The sequence below is a fragment of the Heterocephalus glaber genome, unplaced genomic scaffold (assembly GCF_053883595.1).
Source record: "Heterocephalus glaber isolate CG9 unplaced genomic scaffold, H.glaber_assembly_v1.0 deba00001472, whole genome shotgun sequence".
Lineage (NCBI taxonomy): Eukaryota > Metazoa > Chordata > Mammalia > Rodentia > Bathyergidae > Heterocephalus > Heterocephalus glaber.
In genome coordinates this window covers 91,957,251-91,982,096 of record NW_028258315.1, presented here as the reverse complement: position 1 = coordinate 91,982,096, position 24,846 = coordinate 91,957,251, and the positions used below count along the sequence as shown (strand labels likewise).

General features: G+C 37.1%; 1 protein-coding gene and 1 pseudogene across 39 annotated transcripts in view; both read right to left on the bottom strand.

Annotated features, from left to right (window-relative positions):
- Positions 1 to 24,846, bottom strand: part of Pbrm1 (polybromo 1) — a 135,953-nt gene that overhangs the window by 91,890 nt on the left and 19,217 nt on the right. For 34 of the 39 annotated variants that reach the window (XM_087182409.1, XM_087182415.1, XM_087182420.1 and 31 more), the window contains 7 exons: positions 18,325 to 18,472; positions 13,038 to 13,181; positions 10,025 to 10,141; positions 6,970 to 7,038; positions 3,846 to 3,944; positions 1,308 to 1,393; positions 140 to 235 (listed from right to left, as the gene is read on the bottom strand). In XM_087182409.1, coding sequence (XP_087038535.1) covers positions 140 to 235; positions 1,308 to 1,393; positions 3,846 to 3,944; positions 6,970 to 7,038; positions 10,025 to 10,141; positions 13,038 to 13,181; positions 18,325 to 18,472 — 759 coding nt within the window. The remainder of the gene's footprint in view (positions 1 to 139; positions 236 to 1,307; positions 1,394 to 3,845; positions 3,945 to 6,969; positions 7,039 to 10,024; positions 10,142 to 13,037; positions 13,182 to 18,324; positions 18,473 to 24,846) is intronic. The other 5 variants (XM_087182427.1, XM_087182432.1, XM_087182426.1 and 2 more) reach the window with 1 other exon arrangement.
- On the bottom strand, positions 18,494 to 24,841 carry LOC147826484 (receptor-interacting serine/threonine-protein kinase 2 pseudogene; annotated as a pseudogene).

The following is a 24,846-nucleotide window of genomic DNA, read 5'->3' as shown; positions in this document are numbered from 1 at the left end:
CTTCAACCTTTAAATAAATAACTTGATAACAGGTTCTCATAATAACCCAAAAATATTATGTCAAGATAGCCACTGGACAAAAATTAGTAAGCCTACTGTTACAAGCACGGGTTAACTCTCAGACTAAACTTTCTCTCACCGGTAATACTTGCTAGTGGAGTTTCTCTCTTCACCAAGGCTACCTTTATTGTGTGAAGAACCTGTCAGTCGGGCTGCAGCCAAATTTGATGCAGTCCTATCCAGAGATAGATAAAAAAGTTCAGAAACTTGATGGCAGAAATCAGAATGCTGGGTAAATTTTAAAAAGACAATCATTTTCTTTTTTTGGTGTTTTGAGACAGTCTCACTATATAGTTCAGCCTGGCCTTGAACTCACTATGTAACCCAGGCTTTCCTTGAACTCAAAGGAATCCTCTTGCCTCAGCCTCCCAAGCGCTGGGATTACAGGTGTTTGCCACAATGCCTGGTATTTTCTTCTTCTTTTTTTCCCCCAGTACCAGGGATTGAACTCAGGACCTCGTGCTTGCCAGGCAGGTGTGGTACCACTGAGGTACATCCCTGGCCCCTTTTCTTCTTTTCTAATGTATTTCTGACCCTCTTCTATGCAGCAGGCTCTGCTCTAGGATCTGGAGACTCGGAAGAAGAGGACAGACCAGGGCTGGTCCCCGGGAGCCTCCAGTCATTGCAGAACCAAAAAACCAAAGTATTGAAACAACTTTTCAATTTCAGGTACTGGAAATGGAATCCCACATCTAAGACTTATTCAAAGTTATAATCCTAATAAGGATAAAGCCAGAATGAGAGTCCAGATCTGCTGGCTAAATATATTTATTGTCAACTACAGATATACACTATTACATACAAACAGCATATTATATTTACACTTATGTACATTAACTATTACATGAAATATATAAATTTATATTTGTATAAGATAATAAAAGTACATGGTAGTGTTAAAATTTTGTTTTGTTTTTGTTTTTTGAGATAGGGTCTCACCATGTAGTCCAAGCTGGCCTTGAATTTACAGCAATCCTCCTGCCTCCCTCCTGCCTCAGCCTCCCCAGCGCTGGGATTACAGGTGTGTACAACCATGCCCAACTCGAAATGTTTCTTTTTAAAATAAAGCCCTTCAGCTGCTACGAGGGGGCCAGATAAGAGTTACCTCATTCTTTTCAGAATCACATTATCATAAGTAAATATAATCTTAAAATGTGACATAAACCTCCTTTTCCACTGTACTGATATTACTGGCTAGAAAATGTGCAAATATAAAAGCACAAGGATCTTGGATTTTTTTAACCTACCTTATTCGAAGACTTGACTTAGCTATTTCATGATGTTCAATCTCTGCTTTTTTCATATAAAATATTTTTTTAATTGAATTTGCATCCTGTCAAGACAAAATTCCTTAGCTCAAAATAAAGGAATGAAAAAAAAAAGTTTAAAATGCTCAAGTACTGAGTACCTTTCACATAACTCTATTTGGAGCCCATTCTATTCAACAGCCACCAACCTGGATCCTCTAGGTTTCCTGTAAGTTTCCAAAGCATTTTCATAAAGTCATAACTAATTAAATATAAGATAAAAAGGCCCCTAGTTCTTTCACAATTAGTCAAGTAATATGAAAAAAAAAATCTAATGGTGAAATACAATGAAATCTACTTGGGCATAATAACCTAAAAAGTGACGTAAAGATGGACTTCTAAGATTCTAAATACTGTATTATACATACAAATTAAGAATGAAGGTACTTGCTTAAATTAATAGCACACTAATATATCAAACTGGAAGCTTCCTTTCTCTATAAAATTTAGTTTCGGGTAAAACATACCAAAAAAGTAAAATTCTTACATGTATCAATAATGGCACTATACTATAAAAATGTCCTGTCACATACTAAGAATATAAGAACTTCATAATTCATTCCTCCTGATTTTCTCTCAAAGCTCCTCAAAAGATGAAAGATAAAAGTTAATATTAACTACCAATAACAATTTTAAGTACCTAGGTGAGTGTTCAGAAAATCTAACAATTTTACTACCAAAAGATTTCCTGAATATCTCTTCCTAAACTCCTAGTGATTTGATTAATCCAAGAAATTTCTATAAGCAACTATTTATTATAGGACTACAAAATTTCTAAGAGGGAACTACAAAGTGATGAAACAGTAATTTTACAATGTGTATTATGCTACAAAGATTGCCTTTTATATTTATGAAGTTTAAATGCAGGATATAAAGCAATATTTAACTTAGAAAATGGACCCAAAACTAACTTTTTCTGGCATAAGAATAAATATTTGGATGAATGGAACAGAACCAAGACTTCTGAAGTAAATCCCTATATCTACATTTAACTGATTTTCAACAAGTATGCCAAGATAATTCAACGAGGAAAAAATAATCTTTTCAATACATGGTGCTGGGATACTATCTCAGGCAAAAGAATGAATTTGGGGGCCAGAGATTTAGCTCAGTGGTTCTGCCGCCTGCCTTTAAAGAGCAAGGTCCTGAGTTCGATCCCTGGTACCAAAAAGAAAAAAAGAATGAATTTGGAGTCCTACCTTCACTTACACAAAAGTTAATTCCAGTTGGATCAAAGGTTTAAATGTTAAGAGTTAAAACTATCAAACTCTTAGAAGAAAAGATGGGCATAAATCTTCATGACCTTGGAATATGTGATGCTTTGACACCTAAAATACAAGTAACCAAAAAAAAAAAAAAAAAAGAACAAACTGGACTTCATCAAAATTAAACATTTTGGGGCCGGGGATTTAGCTCAGTGGTTCCAATGCCTGCCTTGTAAGTGCAAGGTCCCGAGTTCGATCCCCAGTACCAAAAAAAAAGAAAAATTAAAAATTTTGGGAGGTCAAAGGACAATATCATAAAAGTAAAGAGAGAATAGAAGAAAATATTTGAAAATCATATATCGAATAAGTGTGATAGAATATAAAAAGTCTTATAACTCCATAATAAAAAAGTAACCCAATTTTAAAAATGGGCAAATGATCTGAATAGACATTTCTCCAAATATGCACATGAAAAGATGACCAACATCAATACTCATATGGAAAAGCAAATCAAAACCACAATAACATACTACTTCACACTTACTACAGTGGCTGTAATACAAGTAAAAATGGAAAGCAAGTGTTAGTGAGAATGTGAAAAAATTCTAACCCTTGTACATTGCTGATGAGAATGCAAACTGGTAAAGTGACTTTGGGAAACAGTTTGTTGGTTCCTCAGAAAATTAAATATACAGTTACCATATGATCAAACAATTCCATTCCTTAGTATATATCCAAGAGAAATAAAAATACATGTTCACATACAGGCTCATGTTCATACTATTATTATTCATAATAGGCAAAAAATGGAAACAACAGCAACTGATGGATATTGCGATAAAATATGATACACATAAAATAGAATATTATTCAGCAATAAGAAAAATGAAGTGCTGATGTATGCTACAAATATAGGTGAAATTTGAAAACATTATTGCTAAATGAAGGAATTAGGTCACAAAGGAATCCATATCCATAGTACTGTATGATTCCATTTATATGAAAAGTCCAGAAGAGCCAAATGTGTAGACACAGAAAATAGATGGTGGTCACAAAGGGCTAAGGAAATTGGGAGAAATGAGTGATTGCTAACTGATAGGGGTAATGGCTGCACAACTTTATGAATATACTAAAAATTAATAAACTGTATATTTTAAATAGGTGAAATCTATAGTACATGACATATCTTGATAAAGTTGTTATACAAAAATTATTGACTTTAAATGAAAGTTTCTACTAATATCAATCAAAACAACAACAACAAAGAACTAACCTTGAATACTTGAGAACCAGGCTCATTATAAGTTTTGGCATTTTTTGCTAGGAGATCTATATCTTTGGCCATTGCATGAATACTTTTGTAGCTTCCATTCTACAGTAAACAACAAAATATAGCAATTCCTCTTAATGATAGTTATATTAATTAACATACCCTTTAAAAAAGAACTCCACATATTTTTAAGTTGTTACCAGAATCTAAGATTTTTTTGGAAAATATGTATGTAAATAATATGTAAAATCATTTTTTCTTTTACACATTACTACTGCCCATTTACAAATTTTTGTAACAGATAACAAATGAGAACTACATTATCTTCTTAAAAATAACTCAAGGCCTGGGGATTTAGCTCAGTGGTTCCGCTGCCTGCCTCGCAAGCACAAGGTTCCAAGTTTGATCCCTGGTACCAAAAAAAAAAAAGAAAAACAAACAAATAAACAAAAAATAAATAAATAACTTAGAACTTTCAACAAATAAAAGTATTATTTAGCAAACACACAGTGCTGGCCGGGGATTTAGCTCAATGATTTGGGTGCCTGCCTCACAAGCACAAGGACCCGAGTTCGATCTCAGGTACCAAAAAACAAACAAGCAAACACAGAGTGCTTACTATAATACTAATTCATTAAAGTAGACTTACTAGTGTGAACTAAAACTCCCTCTAATTATCTGGACCACTTAGGGTAAAATATAAAATCAGTCCAGTATAGAGTCTAACATTTTGTGAATACCTACAGCGTGCCAAAGTTGTCATATCTTAAGTCTCACTTAGTCCAAAATACCCTAAGGATACTCACATAGCTGCCTCAATTTACAAAGGGAAGAAAAGTGGGACATATGTGAGGAAAAAGGCACACGAGAATAATGGTAAATAAATAGAAATATACAGGACAAGTTCTAGAAACTGAGGAAACCAAATTAAGTGGAGTGGAGGGTAGGGAAGAGTAGAACTGTAACACAAGCTGTATACACAGGGCAAAGCCAAAAGAGGCAGGATCCAGAAAGCCAGGTAGAGGACTGTAGCTGGTTATGTGCTGTGTGGGACTATCAAACTCTGAATACTCATCTTATATGGAGGGAATTTCAGAACAGATGGTAGGATGGGCCCTACCTCACTCAGCGGTGAAAGGTGGCATATGTTCACTTTCCCAACAGCCTAGCAGCAGGGCAAAGGGTCATAACCACAGGTCAGCTAACTCAGGCTTGGACACTGAGTGACTAAAATGATGGCCAAGGAATGAATGGCTGGAACTCATTCCTAATTCCTGCAGAGGAGGACAGTCTAACAGTGGACCAGTGAGTAGGAATTGGGGTGCACAATGGCAAAGGACAGAGGAACAGCAATGGTGCCACGACATGTCTGAGTTCCACTACCTAAAGGTAGTTCACCACAGCTTTCCATTCCAACAACTCTACAAGATATCTAACACCCTTTTCATAAATTTCTTTTCTGCCTTAGAGTTGATTATTGTTGAGCAGGTAAAAGTTATTGTGACAGTCTTTACAGGCATTAGAAAACAAGTAACTTGTCTTTAAGCAGTGGGATGGCAGGAAGATGGCCAGGGTCAAGAAGATGCAGAAAAGATTAAACATTTTTTTGTCAGAGTGGTAGGAAAGATTAATAATTTGAACATAAGATGACAAGGATCTTGACTGAGGTGATGCCAAAAGAAGGTGACTCTTGAGACTTTTGGAAAAACAAGATAAAGTTGAGAGGTCAGAGAAAAGACTGAATAGGACTAATGGATGTTTAAAAATCTGATTTTTTTTGCAGTATTATGAAAATAAAAACATGGTCCCCTAGACAGATGTTAGGACTCTGAGACAAGCATTCTCTATAGTAGTTGCTGCTTCAAACCCAGATGATACGTTAGGGAGTCTGTCTGGACTAGGAATCTGTGTTTTAACATTCTGTAAAAATGTGTCTGTGGAACCAGTACTTACTACATTGTTACTCTTTATTACTTTCTTAGAATTTAAAACTAAGGAAATTTCTCCCTCCTGGCAAGCCACAGTACTTCAGTCTCATTACTTAATGAGACTATGTAACACATTAAGTTTTCCCTTTTGCTTTATTTCCTAGGATCAGCAAACCCTTCTTTACCCTGGGAGGATGAGTGACTTAATAGGGCCTCATCCTATAGGTGTAAAATGGTTTTGTATATATCATCGACCTCTTTGACTCAGCAAAGTGATGATATTACACTCACATACAGCAGAGGAAACAGGCAAGTCATCTGACCAAAGTGACAGATAGTAAACCAGAGCCGAGAAAAGAACCATGTCAGTTCCCCTCTAAAAACTAATTTATGGTATAAATTAGAACTTTCTTTGTATAATTAACCTCTGATCATCAAACTATAAATCCTAATCATTCATTTATTCTAGATTTTCTGGGTACCTATCTCTGAATGGGACAGTAAATGCAAAGGTTAAGAGTACAGACTCTGGAGCCAGACTGTCTGTATTCAAATTCTAGCACTTCTTCTTACTAGGTGGTGACTTGGGCAAGTTACTTAATATCTTCATGCTTCAGCTTTCTAATCTGTAACATGGGAATAATAACAGTATATATCTCTTGGAGTTTTTTTAAGAACCACAGGTAATATATATAAATTATTTAGAAGAGTGCTAGGTTCACAGCTGGTCTGTGTGAGTGTTGCAGCTACTACATCTAGAGAAACAGTGAATGGGCAAAAGGCAGAAAGGGTTGAAGAGAACAAAGTACTATCACTGACTTTACATTCATCTGTTGTAAGATAACTTATTATAAGAGATCATAAAGCTACCTGAAAGTGGATAAAAAAAATAAACCACAAAGCTCTTATTGTCTATGTACCTTTCATGATCAGAAATGGCAGTAAGCAATTCTTTTTTCCGGTGCTGGAAATCTAACGTAGCGCCTTGCATAGGACAGATAAACTCTCTACCACTGAGCTATACTCCCAACTCTAATTTTTGTCTTAAGACATACTCAAAGCTACAATGAGTACATTTGTTATTTGATAACAACAATATCCCCTTAGACATCTGCTTCTCTGCTTTCTAAAAGTCCCTATAAAAGTCTATGAACTAATTGCTCTAAATCACATATGATAACATATTGTCACCATCATACCTGTATCCTCTGGGCAATGGTCTTGAGATCTATAGGCTCCTTAATTATTGCATAATAGTCTGGATATTGCTGGAAGACAAAAACCCAAGTATGCTCAATGAGTGCAATTATCCAGCTAATGAGAAGGCAAAAAGCACACTGACAATCTGTTCTTTGTGAGCTTTGTGAGATTCATAGCTAAAATACATAGCTATATAGCACAGTTGTAAAGCAAAGATAATGTAATTTTAAGAAGTTTCATGAAATATGCAACAGCAGCAGACTGAAGTTTATATTTGGTATTTGATAGTTATCATTATATAACTAACATACTATATGTTTTAAAAATTCTAAGTCCATGGAATCAGAGTTTCTAATTTAAGGGCCCAAGATATCTATTCCTGGAAATAAAGCAGAAGAAAGTTTTTGATGGACCTGTTACAAGTGCCTTTACTTCCGTAAATAAATAAATTACATTTCATATAAGCATTCGTAAGATTGTAAGATTTGTTAGCTTCATGTTTAACTTACTGTTTCAACTTGTTTCGGTCAATTTTTCCAAAATAAAAAATTTTAAGTGAAACCAGAAGAAAAAAATGAAGCAAAATTATAAATAATTTTTAATTTATCAAACACTAGTTTATCCCAAGAATTTGTACATTGTAGGGTGTCCTTGAGCCTTTCGCAATGCCTAGAGTCATTCACTACTGTCAAGGTCTCGTACAAGTTTTGTTCTTGGAGATAACGACTGAAGTGGACAAAAAATCAAAAGTTAGGTGCCCACCCCCTTCCCAGGTGCAAGAAGTTCAGGGGAAGTCAGACAGACTGTTTTCTCCCTTGTCAGCTGGTAACCACAATTGTACCTTCTGTCTCTGATTTTTTTTTTTTTGGTTGTTACTTGAGACAGGGTCTCCCTATATAGTCCAGGTTGACCTTGAACTCAGTATGTAGGCTGGCCTCGAACTCAAAGTGATCCTCCTGCCTCAGTTTCCTCAGTGTTAGGATTACATGCATGTGTCACCATGCCTGGTATTGTCTTGATGATGACTATATTCTAGGTACCTCATATTTATACAATTTGTCTTTTCACGGCTGGCTTATTTCCTTTAGCATTATGTTCAGGCTTTATTCATATTGTAGCATACATTAAAATTTCCTTCCTATTTAAATTTAAGTAGTCTCTTGTTTATATATACAGTTTATTCATTCATCTATCAGTGGACATTGAGGTTGTTTCCAAGATTAATTTTCATTTTTTCCCCCCTGTACTGGGAAATCAAACTCTTGACCTTGCACTTGCCAGGCAGGCAGGGGTCCAAGATTTATTTTCAATGATAAATTAAACACCTAAACTAAACTTTTTATTCATAAAAGAAACTCTGGTCAAGAAGTAGGGTGAGAGGAACATAAATAAGTTGCCTTAGTTTTCCTTGATTTCCTGGTCATAGAGGAGAGAGAAATTAGATATTCTTCCATCCTAAAAAGGAAGAGATTTTCTAGCCAAGTGAGACATTTAAAGTATGAGGGGGGCCAGGGATTTAGCTCAGTGGTTCCGGGGCTTGCCTCACAAACGCAAGGACCCGAGTTCAATCCCTGGTACCAAAAAAAAAAAAAAAAAAAGTATGAGGGCCCCTTATGACTTCATATCCAAGAGACAATTAACATGATTACAGAGTTGATTCATACCATAGGTTCTGAAACTTCAAAATTTCCATGGCGCCTCACTCTTAAATATCTAGGTAAGGGTATTCTTTGAGAGGTACTCCACTCTAGCACTTACCCCTACTGTGATCATTTACTTCTGTATCTACCTCCTTCTCTACTCCCCGAATTTCTTGAGGACAGGGACCATGCCGTGTTTACCCTTATATTGCTGCCATATAGTTCAAACTCAGCATGTCATAAGTGTGCAACAAATACTTGTTGACTGATGAGTGACAAAGCTTTTCCCATCAGTCACTGACAAAACTAGTCACTTAAAGGTGGTCTTAAGTGGCTGTGGAATGGTTATGACACTAGAAATAAAGCGTATGACCTCTGCTATCTTTGGTAAAGATCTGATTACAAAGCCATAATGATTACACCCAACATATGATTTAAATTTTTAAGACAGGAAGAAAAGAGCATGGTGATTTGTCAAAAAACTGAAAATATTACCATATGATGCAGCAATTTTACTTTGGGTATAGACCCCAAAGAAGTGAAAGGAGCTATACCATATGTGTATCATATTCATAGCAGCATTACTCAAAACAGCTAAACTATAGAAGCAGCTCAAATGTTCACTGACAGACGAAAAGAGAAGCAAAATGTACATTGTTACAATGAAATATTGTTTGGCCTAAAGAAAGGAAATTCTAACACATGTTACAAAGTGGATAAACCCTGAAGGCACTATGCTAAGTAAGGCACTAACAGGACAAATACTGTATGACTCCTCTTAGATAAAGTAATCATAATCATACAGACAGAAAGCATACCAGTGGCTGCCAAAGGCTGAAGAGGACATAAATAGAACTGGTACTTAATGGGTAATGAAGTTTCAGCTTTGGAAGATGAAAAGGTCTACAGATGGGACAAAAAAAATGCTTTCACAATGTAAATGTATTTAATGCCACAGGACTGTACATGTAAAGATGGCTAAAATAATAAATTTTATGTATATTTTACCACAGTAATAAAATAACAACCTTCTGGTCAAGTAAAATGATAAGACCATGTCCTTTGTGCTTGCTTTTGAAGCCACAGGCAGGTATTTGGGAACCTCCAACATTTTCCTTTCAACCTTACATTATTCACTATTTTTTTATACTGGGAATTGAACTCAGGGGCTCACACATGCTGGGAAGGGCTCTTAACCACTGAGCTACAACCCCATCCCTTTGCCCTTTGTATTTTGAGACAAGGTCTCACCAAGTTGCCCACGCTGGCTGCAAACTTGCAGTCGTCCTGCTTCAGCCTCCCAAGTAGCTGAGATACAGGCATGGACCACACTCAAAGCTACCAATAAAATTTTTGAAGTACTTAAAATGAACTCAAATACCTAAAGTCATCTGTCTTTAATCACATCACTTACCACTTTAGAAGGCAGTTTCTGAAAAAGTTCGCTGATGAGCCGTCCTGATGGATTTGTGGCTACAACTATGGATTCAAGTAGCTGCTCTAATATTTCCTTCAGGTAACCTGGAGAAGTCTAGGGTATGAGGGATGAGAAAAACATACTTTGTGACAGAACTCAATAGCCAGCACTAGGCCTTGGTTCAATTCCCAGTATGGCAAAAATTTTTAAAAATTAGAAAAATAAAAAGAAAGACAACCACAGAAATGCTGACGGTAAAGATGGGACTGTACCCCTAGAATGCCCTACATTAAATTAATTAAGCTCATTATTTTTGTAAATTTCTTGGATCAAGTCCTTTACTGAAAGTTCAAGTATTATGTGTGTAAAACGATAGAAACAGATACTTTTTTAGGGTCTGAGCAACTAAGCTTGAGAAAACACGGCCAATAATACTTGGCCATTTTTTTTTTTTTTGGTACTGGGGATCGAACTCCGGTCTTTGCACTTGCATAGCAGGCGGCAAAACCACTGAGCTAAATCCCCAGCCCATACTTGGCCATTTTTACACATGCTGTTCATGTCTACTGAAATCATAGCGTCTGGTAGAACAATAACTACACACAGAGTCAGGACTACACACTATCACCCATAGTGTGCTCTGCCTGGACTAACAACTGAATTCGTGTTATAGCAAAACAAAACGAAGATTAGTAAGTAAAATGATATATACCATTTCAGTTTTAAGACTGACTGGCTTACATTTAGTCACTGTTTTAATATAATGAAGTATATGTCCTAAAGAGCACCTGGCCAGTTTGAAGCAAGTTTCTATACTAGGGAATAGGATGAAGTACATGGTACTTTAAGTCCAAATCATGTTTTGTGCAAATAAAGATTAATAGTTAATTTACAATTTAAATGATAAAAGCAGTAGTATTTTTGTGCTAATCCAAGAGAAGCTGTTTATTTAGTGTAGCCTCAATTTTAAGGTCCAACATTATTAACTCTCCCAAGAGGGCACTAACATCTCTTGGGCCTAGCACAATACCTCAACACTCAATAAATATTTAACATAGAAGACATGTATTTTTTTTTTTTGTACTGGGGCTTGAACTCATGACCTTGTGCTTCCAAGGCAGGTGCGGTGCTACTGACCTAAATCCAGCCCCCTCCCCCGCCTTTTGAGACAGAGTCTTGCTATATATAGTCAGACTGGCCTTGAACACATGGAGATTCTCTTGCCTGAACCTCCCTAGTATTGGGATTATAGGTGCACACCACCACATCTGGCAAAAAATGTAATTTGGTAAGGACCTAAATTATGTAAGCTCAGAAATCCAAGATACCAATCAAAGTAAACTGAAATTGCCATGTTTAAGTCACTTACTTCCTGGCTAAAACATGGTATCACATAGTTCACTTCAAAAAGAGGAGTTCTGCAGCCAAAACTCTTTTCCCTCTCCAACTACCTACTTTTGCTGACATGTCCGTGGCTTCCCCTCATTCTTTTTATTTTTCGTTCAGGTTTCTTTTTTTTTCCAGTATGGAGGATCGAACTCAGGACCTTGCACTTGCAAGGCAGGTTCTGTGCCACTGAGCTACCCCAGCCCTAACCAGCTACTTTTGAAACATGTTCCAAGTGACAAAGGGAAGAGTGTCTGTGAATATGCACATTCTCTTCCAACTGGAAAAACTCTAAAAAATGACTGTTGATTTAAAAATTAGAAGCTTAAAAAACGTCTTCCCCTTGCCGGGCATGGTGACACATGCCTGTAATTCTAGAACCTGGGAGTCTTAGGCAGGAGGATCACCATGAGTTCAAGGCCAGCATGGGCTGGCTACACAGTGAATTCAAGGCCAGCCTGAACTACACAGCAAGACCCTGTCTCAAAAAAAAACCCCAAAAAACAAAATAAAACAAACAAAAAACTTCTTCCCCTTTCACAAATACCTTAAGGTTAGAAAGAAGCATGGGAGGCATAAATATGAATATACAAGATCCTCGTAATTTCTTAGCAATTATGCAAATAAAATACAAGAATAAATACAATTAAATCCTAAATTTTTGTTTTCTGACTACAGCTCTGGATGCCTATAGTAAGGCTGGGCCTCAGCAGGCAATGTTCTGCCCAAGAAAGCATGGGTTAAATTGTTTCTCTTGTATTCATAAGAGATTAAAATGTCAAGGAATTTGTGTTAATTGTCTTCCACCTAGTTCTAACCATTTAATTTCTTCAAATAAATTGACAAGATACCTGGCAACCCTACTGTTTTTGTTCTTGTGGTCCTGGGGATTAAACTCAGGCCTCACACATAATAGGCAAGTGCTCTACTACAAAAATATAATCCCAGCACCCTTCCCGCACCTTTTTTTTTTTTGTACCAGGGATTGAACTCGGGACCTTGTGCTTGCAAGGCAGGTGGCAGAACCACTGAGCTAAATCTCCGGGCCTCCCTCATATTTTTTTGAGACAAAGTTTCACTAAATCGCCCAGACTGGCCTCAAATTTATAATCTTCTGCCTTGGGCTTCTGAGTAGCTAGAATCGCAGGTATGCACCAGGCCGAGCCTAGCAACTATATTCTGAGACTCTAAGAAGTAGTTTTGATGAATTAACCCCATATTACTTCTTTCTGTGTTAGACTTCCAGCAAAAGGTCCGTTTAGGTATCTTACAGAAAAATGTGGAATTCTGCATTGTGTTTTTCACAATTTCTCACAGAAGAGTAGATTCCTCTCACTTTTCTTTTCAAATGTGTTTTCCTTCAGCAAATATTTATGATTACCTACATATAAGGCAAAGTCTAGATGCCAGAAGTAGATGAACAATAGCCATGCATGGCACACACTGTCCAGGATCACTTGAAAGTGGAGTGAGGCATTCTGGCTGAATGTCCATTTACATTCTAGTTACCATTACAACAGCACAGGAACCCCAGCTTCACACAACAGACCAGAGGTGATCACAGGCAGGGGCTTTGTCCACCTTCCCACAGTCCATCCATAACTGGTTCCAGCTGTACACTTACTCCTTCAGTCCCTGTGCCTTGATTGTCTTGCCCATCTTCTTCATCATCTTCATCATCAGCTTCTCCTTTTTGAACAAACTCATTTCTTGTTCGAAGATACAAGTCCCAGAGCTTACAAGCAGCTTTATATTCAGGAGAATCTGGCTATACATTAGCAAAAAAAGGAGAAAAAACCCTCAATTTCATATTTTTATTGTAAATCAGTTGCTATTTAAAAACATTCTTTTCCAGTACTAGAAATTAAGCTACGTCCCCAGCCTTTAAAAAAAAAAAGTCTTTGTCTTTTATTTTAAGGCAGGATCTCACTAAGTCACTAGGTTGTTTAGACTCAAACTTTTGAGCCTTCTGCATTGGCCTTTCAGAGTGCTGGTGTTACAGGCATGCGCCACTAGGTATGGCTCAATGGCTCTAGCAGACTGGTATTTTAAGGCACAACTGTGAAAACACTGTTATTACGAAGTTTATAATCTATATGACTAGAAGATACAGGGGTCTCAAATCCTCTTCTGAGAAACTAAGTGTATATTTTAAAGACATTTTGAAATAGTATTATTTACTTATGGCCTATACCATTACAAAAAGACTTGGGCAGAAGATAATGAATTACTAAATTAAATCTACTTATTACTTATCACCAAAAGAGTGAAAGGATAAGACCTGATATAAAAACAGAAGTTAATGATGGCCTGATTTTTTTTTTTTTTTTTTTTTTGGTACTGGGGATCGAACTCAGGACCTTGTGCTTTCGAGGCAGGCGCCGGAACCACTGAGCTAAATCCCCGGCCCATGATGACTTCTTAATAGCAATAAAAGAAAGAAGGAAAAAGCAGTAAAGTTGTAAGTAAAAAATACTGATTAGGCCAAGCATGGTGGCACCTGATAGGAAGCTGCAGTAAGAGGACTGTAATTCGATCCAAGCTGGGCAACTTAGCCAGATCTTGATTCAAAATTAAAAAATTTAAGGGCCGGGGATTTAGCTCAGTAGTGTGGTCGCCTGCCTCTTAAGTGCAAGGTCCCAAGTTCGATCCCCAGTACCAAAAAAAAAAAAAAAAAAAATTTAAAACCAGTAGTGGTAGAGCATGCCTGAACTTCTACTACTCTGAGAGGCTGAGACAGGAGGATCACAATTTGGAGCCCAGCCTGGGCAATTTAAGTGACTCAGCAAGACCCTGTCTCAAAATAAAAAATTAAAAGGGTAGAGGATGTAGTTCAGTGTGAAGGTCCTGGGCTCAATCCCTCATACCAACAAACAAACAGATTTTTAAAAAGTGAAACAAGACACATTTAGATAGTAGTTATACATCCAAATATCATAATTACTAAAACTGTAAAGAACTGAAATGCTCTAGCTTTAAAAGATAATCAGTTACACAAGTATAAGTTCACATATATTCTCTTTATAAGATATATATATGAGCATTAAAAGGACAGAAAAAGTTGAACGTATAAGAATGGAAAAAACTAATAAACACTATGACAAAACAGTGTAACTATATACACTTCAAATAAAAGGCACTACTAAGCTATAAGACTATACATAATGTTAAAATTAAAACATTTAAACTCTAGGACAATATAACAACACCCCCACCCCCACGGGAGATCACACTCAGGACCTTATGCTTATGAGGCAGCCGCAGCACCACTGAGGTAAATCCCTGGCCCCCAATGTAACAATCTTAAACTTTTATGTTTCTTTTATTTATTTATTTATTTTTTGGTACCGGGGATTGAACTTGGGTCCTTGCGCTTGCACAGTGGGCAGCGAGACCACTGAGCTAAATCCCCAGCCCTACTTTTATGTTTCTATTTGCCTAGTTTCAAATTACAGAAAGCAAAATATTAACAATTACAAGGAGGAGTAGATAAATCCATCATCAGAGTGAGAGATTTTTAAATACTTCACTTAGTCAATGAATAATTCAGGCAGGAAATCAGTAAGGACTTAAAAGATTTTAGCAAGCCAATTAACAAGCAGATCATGTGATCTAATAAACACATAGAGCTTTGTATCCAACAAATGGCACTCTCATATTCATAAAATTCATAGCAGCATTATTTATGATAGTCAAATGTGGAAACCAAATGCCCATCAACTAGGAAATGGATAAACAAAACATTATAACATGAAATATTATTGTCATAGGAAGGAATGAAATACTGACCATGTGTTAAAACATGAATGATTCCTGAAGAGATTATGCTCAGTGAAAGAAGATAGTAATGAAATTATAATTGGACAGGAAAATCCACACAGAAAGTAGTTAGTTGCCAGAAGCTAGGAAAAAGGGTAATGGAAAAGTGCCTGCTAAAAGGTATAAAAGGTTTTCTTTGGGGGTAATGAAAATATGTGGGAGTTAGCTACCTAGTGGTCATGATTAGATAGCATTTGAATAACTAAAAACTCCTTAATTTTACATTTTAAGAGGGTTTTAAATTGTATCTCCTTCAGAGCCCGGGATGTAGCTTAGTGGCACCATGCCTGCCTGACAAGTGCAAGGTCCTGAGTTCAGTTCCCAGAACTGGAAAAGAAAAAAAAAAAGTTATGTCTCCTTCAAAATTATACATATAGTTTTTTTCTTTGGTACCGGGGATCGAACTCGAGTCCTTGCACTTGCGTATCAGGCGGCAAAACCACTGAGCTAAATCCCCGGCCCTATAGTTTTAAGAATAAATCTAAGCTAGGCATGGCTATACACACCTGTAATCCCAGCACTCTGAGGCTGAGGCAGGACCACCACAGGTTTGAGCCCAGCCTGGGCAACACAGTGCTGGTCTCAAAATTTATCTATTTTTTTGGCACCAGGAATTGAACTCAGGGCCTCAAGTTTGCCAGGCAGGTGCTGTGCCACTGAGCTACATCCCTGGCCCTTGTCTCCAAAGTTTAAAAAAATTTAAAAAGGGCTAAGGATGTACCTCAGTGCAAAGGTCCTGGGTTCAATTCCCAGTATTGCCAAAGGCAAAAAAAAAAAAAAAAAAAAAAAAAATCTAACATTTGCAAAAAGATACATTTAAAAAGACAAAAAAAGATATATTAAATTCATAAATTGGAATAGTTAACATTATAGTTATGTCAGCCCAGTGTGGTGGTGTACACCAGTAATCTCAGAACTCAGGAGGCTGAGGCAGGAGGATTGCCACAAGTTCAAGGACAGCCTGGGCTACATAACGAATTCAATGCCTGCCTGAACTATGTAATGAGACACTGTCAAAAACCAAATAATAATAATAATAGTAATAATTATGTCAGTTATCTCCAATATAATCAAAGGGGTCAATCAAAGTCCAATAAAAATGTCAACAATTTTTTTGTGCTTAATTTAATACCCTAATTATAAAATGTATAAGGAAAAACAAAGGGTCAGGTATGGTTAAGACTTTCATATCAAACAAAGAATTATAAACAGTAATTGAGGAAAGAATAGAATGGTCCAGAAATAAACTGGCCTATAAAACAGAATAAAAGGACAGAAACAGACTCATGAACACATGGAAAAGATGATACAGTATTGGCACTATGAAGAAATGCAGAAAGGATGGTGCTGGTTATAGCTGTGGAAAAAAAAATCTCATAAAAGACAGAAATTAATGCCAGCCGTATTACAATTTTATATAGGAAAAACAAAAACTACAAAAATATAAGATTATAATCTTTGGGCAAGAAGAATTTCTGAAACAAGACACAAAAGAAAAAAACCACAGAGTAAAAGCTGGATAAATTTGATTATATTAAAATTTTAGGGCCAGGGATCTAGCTCAGTGTTTTCGCCGCCTGCTGCACAAGCGCAAGGACCTGAGTTCGATATCCGGTACCAAAAAAAAAAATTTTTTTTAAACTTCTTTTTTTGGTACCGGGGATCGAACTCAGGACCTTGCACTTGCGAGGCAGGGGTGGTGTCACTGAGCTAAATCCCCAGCCTTTAAAAAATGTTTGTTCATCAAAAAAAACCCTATAAAAACAAAGAGCTGCAAAGTGCCTATGCATAGAGCCCTGAGTTCCATCTTCAGCACCCCGCCAAAAAAGAACACACACACTCAAGAAGATGAATAAGATGCAACCACTGTGGAAATCAGTATGGAGATACCTCAAAGAACTAGGACTGGAAGTCCCATCGGACCCCGCTATTCCACTGCTGGGGATCTTCCCCAAAGAATTAAAAGAATCATACCACAGTGATATATGTGCACCCATGTTCATAGCAGCACAGTTTGTAATAGCTAAAACTTAGAAACAGCCCAAGTGCCCATCAACTGGAGACTGGATAAAGAAAATGTGGTTTTTTAATAAAATGGAGTACTACTCAGCCATAAAAAATGAGAAATTAGAGACATTTATAGCTAAGTGGATGCACATTGAGGCAATACTCTTAAGGGAAATAAATAGGACACACACGAATAAATTCCGAATAGTTTCTCTAGTGTAAGAAACTGAAAGTGTAAATAAGGACTAAATGTATAATAGGTAATGTGAAATAGGAAGAAAAGGGGCAAAGGGGAAGGAAGTGGGAGGGGTAGGGGAAAGGATAGAAGGGCATGGGATTAATATGAGAAAATGGAAAAACAGGAACAAAATCTTTGTAAATAGAGAAGAATGGAGGGGTTGAAGGGAGGGCTGGGCAAGGGTGAAAAATAAGAACCAAGAGAGACTATGTAAAGGTGCAAATTTCCAATGATGAATGTCATTATATTGTATACCTAAAATGTACCAATGATTAGAACGAATAATCGAAAATGTAAAATACGAAGAAAAGGTCCAAAGGGATAGGGGTAGTGGGAGGGGCAGGGGAAAGGAAAGAGGGAAAGGAAAAATGCTGAGAAATGGAAAAAATGGAAATAAAGTCTTTGTAAATAGGGAAGGGTAGAGGGCGTGAAGGGAGGGCTAGGAATGGGGAAAAAAGAAGAACCAAGATGCATTATGTAAAGGTACAATTCCCAATGAGAAATGTAATTGTGTTGTATACCTACAATGTACCAATAAAAGAATTTAATTTAAAAAAAAAGAAGATGAATAAAGCATACATAATTGAAAAAGAACATTGAAAATAATTAAAATGTTTCAGAAATAAGCATGAAAATGAAAACCCACGGAAAAAAATGGGCAAAAGATCTGGAGAAACACTTTAAAGAAAAAACAAAAATAATTCACAACCATATAAATATTGTCTCTTTACTAAAAGAAATGCCAATTCAAACCAAACAAAAAGCACTACTCACCGGCCAGACTGAGAAACATTAAAAAGCTAGACAATTATCAAATACACATATTTCAAATTTGATGTTTTCTTACCTTATAATAGGCCTTTGCATTGTTGAAAAGCAGCTGGAAGTCAGCTGTCAGCAGATTAACATCATCATACTCTTCCATTTTTAGTTTTTGTTGGATTTTCATCAAATCAATGGGCTGAGAAACCACTTCATAATAGTCAGGTTGATTTCTGTTATAATTTAAATATTTTTAATTATATTAGTCTGAGGTATATAAAAAGTTACATTTCAAAACTATCTGTGGTAATGTTCAACATTTCAAGTGACAGACTAAGTTATAATGTGTCATAAGACTCCAATTATTGTAAGTAAAAGAGAATAACAAAAGCAAAATACAAATGTATTCCCAATTTCAAAACACATATTAAAGATCTGAAAACCTAAATTAACATCTTGGCTTTAATATGCTCAATATTTAAAGACTAAAGTGCCATCCCTAAAGCCTTGTCAATGGTATATTTTATATATGAAGATGAACACCTTTCACAGTGTTCAAAAGTGGCTCAACACAGATACATATTTCACAGCTCTTAATAAACTTACCAAATCTTTCTCCAGTTGGTGATCATACATTTTCTCACCAAGTACTATCAAGTGCCTATTATTCATAATATTGTTATTATCAATTACTAAGTTTATAAAGGAGAAAATAAGGCCTTTTGCTTACAGAGCTTACCAAGATGAAAGGACACAAGATACTGTACATCTAAACATGACAAAAGTATTTTTTTACTGTTATGTACAAAAATATAATTATTATAATAAAAATAGTTTCAATTAGAAACATGAAACAATGAACCATGTAGCAAAATGAAAGTTTTACTTATATTAATTTAAGAAATACTGCAATGTCATAGGAGACTAATATTTATCCCCCAAAAACTTCAGTAACACTTCTAAAACTCATAGATTTTATAAAAACATCAAAGTGCCAGGGATATAAATAACCATTTATAAACTTACTTTCTTCTTGAAAAAGACACACTTACAAACTTTTATTATGCATGAAATTTAAAGATGGTGATCTAGAAGTCATATGTATTTCTGGATAAGGATGAAGACCCATCTGTTATCTTTCAACTTTTGTACTATAATTTTGGCAAATTCTTCTCCTTGGATATCAGTGGTATCCAGTAATTGTCTGACTTTTGAGGTCCTTGTTGGTTTGGTACTAATAAGTTCATAGTCCTCTTTCATGAGCAAGTCCCTGGACAGAACGGCATCCAGTGATTGGTTAAGGCAGGCTTCAGTCATTTGGCTCACAATGTCTTCCCTCTTGCTCTGGATCCATTGCTGGGCTATATCAGGCTGCAGGTACTCTGAATTTCCCTCAGCCAAGAGTGGACTTATTACTGCTAAAGAGCACAGGGTGGTGCTGTGATCACACAATGACACCCCAGGTAAAAAAATCTTTGTTTTGAGGAGCCAACTGGGACCTAGAAGTTCCCGGAGAAGAACTGCTTTGATGAAGCTGAGAGAATCCACATGACTCCTCCTGTGGACTATGATTTACAGGTATATTCAGGGGCAACTCCATTTTCTTTTTGTCACGTAAGTGACTAGTACTTGAACTACTCTGTAACTTTGTTTTCTTTAACTGGATCACAGCTTCAAGAAAAGTTATCTCTTCAAATGTTCTCAGAAGTGGTTCAAGTTCTATCAAACATTTTAAGAAAGATGGTCTTCCATTTGGGTTTTGTGCCCATCCACGTTCTATTAGTGAGATCATCGGAGCGTGATGAGGTATATCAAGTGGCAAACTTTCTTCATTAGTGTCAGGTTGACGTCCCTGTGATACACTATACATGATCTGCAAAGGATTGGTGACTTCTTCAAAAGGCTGTTTTCTGGATAACACTTCCCATGTGATAATTGCATAGCTATATATATCATGCTTCACGCTGGCCCTTGTTTTTTGTCCAGGTTCATAGTTCTCAGGTGGCATATATAATTGTCCCTCCCTCTGGTGAAGGCTTGCTACCACGTGACTGTGAGAGGGACATCATGCGCCATTTTGATAAAACAAAATCTGAAATCTTAACGTGGAATTCATTATCCAACAAAATATTTTGAGTCTTCAAGTCATGATGGAGTAGAGGAGGATTCATATTGTGTAGGTAACTTACACCAAATGCAATTTCACGCAGGATGCAAAATCTTAATGGCCAAACAACATCAGGATATTCAGTATTCCTACGTAGGAGTTCATTCAGTGATCCGTTTGGCATGTATTCAGTTAACTATTCCCCAAAATTCAGGCTCAATGAAAATGCCCAAAATTGGAAGGATATAACTGAATCTGGCTTTGTGTAAAATTTCAGCTTCTCTTAAGACATCATCTCTTTCACCGTCAAGCAGCGGGGCTGTGGGTGTGCAGGTGCTTCAGGGCCACCTCGACTCGCCAGTCTGCGTGGCGGGCGGGTGGCCGACACCGTGCCCGAGGCGCCGCGGCTCAGATAGCGCAGGTCAGTGAGCTTGTGGCACAGGATGGTGGGCAGCGTGCTGCAGATGGGCTCCCTGTTCATGGTGACGACGGCGCAGGTCCCGCCAGTCACTAGGTCAACCAGGCCGCCCATCCCTCGCCGTCCCCGCCGGCCGCCGCGTCCCGGGCCGGAGCCTTCGCCCTCTGGAACCCCAGTCACTTCCTCTCGCCTACAAAAGTATTATCTGCAATGTCCTAACTAAAGATTCTGACTTGGTCTCATTTGCACAGTTTTTGTGTCATGTTTGCTTCTTCAATCCGATTACCTAGAATATTTCTCCCTCCCTTTAATATGTAATGTCACTTGATCTAATTTATGTGTAAGAGCACTACACCATTCGTTTTCAGTGCCGCACATGAAAGATACACACTTGTGTGCAGAACGTATTTTCCTTCCACCTTAGAATACCCTTCACATGGAAGATTAATGAGGGAAATCTTTATATTCTGTATAAAAACAAAATCAAATTTATATACTAAAATCATTTGTCTAAAAATTTAAGTTGTTTTCAAATAAAAATGCATTTCTGATATGCAAAAAAAAAAAAAAAATGTATGGGGCCCAGGGATTTAGCTCAGTGGTTTCGCCGCCTGCTGCGCAAGCACAAGGACCGAGTTTGATCCCCAGTACAAAAACAAAAAAAGTATGGGAATGATAAAACACAAAATTCAGTAGAGTGATTATATCTTGGAGGGGAGGGATAATAAGGGACACAAAGAACTTATTATAATGATAATTTTTTCACCTCCCAAGATAATTTGTTGCATTTGTGTTCATGGATGTTTATTATTCTTTGTTTTTTTCTCAGAGTTCCACAAAACAAATCTGAAGAATGATCTGAGTAACTGTTTCAATTCTCCTACAGGGTTTTTAGTTTCCTTCTAGATGTAGGAGATAAATTATTACACACAAAGAATGTCAAGGTTATTAAGGCTTTAATATCTCTTGGGACCTTGACAGACATGCAATAGCCATTCTTTTAGTGTGTATATTAAAAATACTATTTTTTTTTTTTTGTACCAGGGATCAAACTCGGGACCTTGCATTTACAAGGCAGGCACCGGAACTACTGAGCTAAATCTATGGCCCTTAAAAATACTTTTTAAAAAAATGTTATTTTGACATAAAGTGTGAAGAAGAGCACAAAGAACTTTTTTTCTAAACCACTTGAGTAATATCTGACATAATATCCTATTACCCGATGTTTTAGGGTATTTTCTACAAACAAGGATAATTCAACCATCAAAATCAAGAAATAAACTTTGATATAGTTCTACCATCTATTCCCCAGACTCTATTCATAATTGGCCTGCTGTTCCAAATTTGTCCTTCACAGCAAAACAATTAAGTCCAGAACCACATGCTGCATTTATTTGTTTCTTTGTTTCCTTTTATTCTGAAACAATACTTTAGTCAACCTTGATTTTCATGATCTTCACACTTTTAAATATTAGGGACCAGTTATTTTGTAATCTCTTTCAATTTGAGTTTTTCTGCTTTCCTGATGATTAAACTCATGCTATGCTTCTTTGGCAGAAGCCTAAGAGGGATACTGTCACATTATCTCACTGTATCCAATCAGGTGGCATGTGATTTTGTCTTGTTCCATTATTAGACGAGGTTAACTTTTTTTTTCTCCTGGTACTGGGGATTAAACCCTGGGCATTCACACTGAGCTACATCCCCATTCCCTCCCATTTTAAAAAATTTTGATACATGGTCTTTCTAAAGTGTCCAGCTTGGGCTCCAACTTTCGAACCTCCTCAGCTTCCCGGAGTATTGGGATTATTGGTGTTCACCACCACACCTGGTTGATGAGCTTAGCTTTAATCACTTCACTATGGTTTGTTTTCCAGGCTTCTCTACTGACCAACTTACTCTTTCTTGCTTTGTATTTTATGGCAAAATACCTTCAGAAAGCCCATTTCTCATCATACTTTCAATTTATTCATATCAATATCAACTCCTGGATTCCTCTTTGATAATTACTCTGATGCTCAAATTGCTCCCGGTGTGGCCAGTAGGAATTCTTTCAAGACAGCTTCGCTTCTCTTTTCTTTTGTTTTCTTTTTTTGGTACCGGGGATCGAACTCAGGTCCTTGCGCTTGCGCAGCAGGCGGCAAACCCACTGAGCTAAATCCCCGGCCCAAGCTTCTCTTTTCTTTAAAAGAGTTTCTATTTTCCATGTTCTTCTGACATGTTCCCATCACCCTCTGAGCACCTGATTACTTTCTGAAACCATACAACATTCCATGTTCATCTTGTATTTTCCTGGCCCCAGGCCTGGAAATCAGTTAAAGGAACTCTGGTTCCTTGTATAATGGTGAATGGTATTTAAAAACAAAAATCTGAGTGCTAGGTGTGCTCATTTCTACCTGGGTATTGCTGCTCCCAAGCTGTCTCAATGGCAGAGCTAGGGAATATACATATACTTATTTATATCTGTATTTCTCTGTCTATATACTGTATGTTGGAAATCATGAATTCACACAAATATGAACAATTCCAATCCAACACAGTATTCATTCCAAACACAGGGCTCAATCCAGTTTTCTTCCCCTACTTGCATAACCCTTATCAGGTAATGAGAAGCCTGGCTTCCATTATCTGTAACATATTTACATACGTGACTAGTCTCTTACATGTCATCAGTTTTCTCTTGCTACTATCCTATCTCCAGCCTATACTGCTCTCCTCAACCCACTCAGGTCCTGACTTCCTAGGCTGTACTCTGTATGGAACCCCTTCTTACACCCCACTCAGGTTCTGACATTCGATGACAGACCACTGCTATCACCCCTCTCCAAACATAGACATCCTCTTTCTTCCTCCACTTAGGCCCAAAACCCTGTACCAAAAAGCCCTCCTACACGACCTTTCCCTACCAATGCTCAGGCTCTGACCCCATGATACAACACTGCTACTGTCTACCTACCCTTCTCCCCATTTCCAGGGATTCTTCCTCACCCCACCCCCTCTACATCTTGCCTTCCCTGAAGATGCCTATCTTGCCCAACCTCACCTAGAGGCTTTTGAACTGAATTCTTCAGGAAGAAAAAATTTAATTTTTAGAAATCTGTATCAACTATTTATGATTTAAGTGAATTATAACACTAAGTGTAAGGGGATAAAAAGAATATTCCATATGTTATTCAAGAAAGCATAGAAGCATAAAGGTCTCAGTGGGTACAAAGGACCATTCTGGGCTAACGTGGCACCAAGGGACTTTTAAGCATTAAAGCTTTGTTAATCTGATGCTCAAGATAGCCATCTCTGCCTTCAGAACCCAGTGAAGGAGACCGTACTGGCAGATTTTGGTACAAGTTTCCTCACATTTTCAGAGCATACAGACAAAAAGAAGGTAAGGATCCTGAGATAGAATATGATCAAAATAGAGTCCCTCTGCTTTCAAAATGCACAGTTCTATTGATTTTTTTTTCATTTAAACATACAGAAAAAATAAAAAAAACTGCCACTATGATCTAGTCAACAATATTATTAGCATTTTAATGAACCTTCTCTTCCAGATTTCTATGTCCACGTATATACAAACAAAATCTAACATAAACTTGTATAGTACATATTCTTTCATAATAGCTTTTCTCTTTTCCCCATAGGTAAAGGCACTCTAACACAACATGGTACACAACAGCCATTAAGCACATTATAGTTTAACCCAGAAGAGTGAGAAATACTGGCCCTGAGGTGCAGACCCTGCTCAACCACACTCTCCCTTCCTCCCAGGATAACAGCATTCTAAACTGCTGTACTGGCTACTGAAGAGCATATTCTTCATTCTCACTATAGCTATGTTCTGGCCAATAAAAGAGCTGAAGGGTGCCAAATCCAGGTCATATGTTTCACATGACTTCTTTTTCATACTGGCTGTAATGAATCATCTCAGACCATGCAGGCAGCAATGACATCATAAGGACAACAGAAAAAAAAGAGATAGTACTTGGGCCCTGACGACTTCACAAACTTTTGTATAAGAGAAAGAAATTTCTCTCTTCTTTCAGCCACTGTAAATACGGATCACAGTATAAGGAGCCTAATGAACT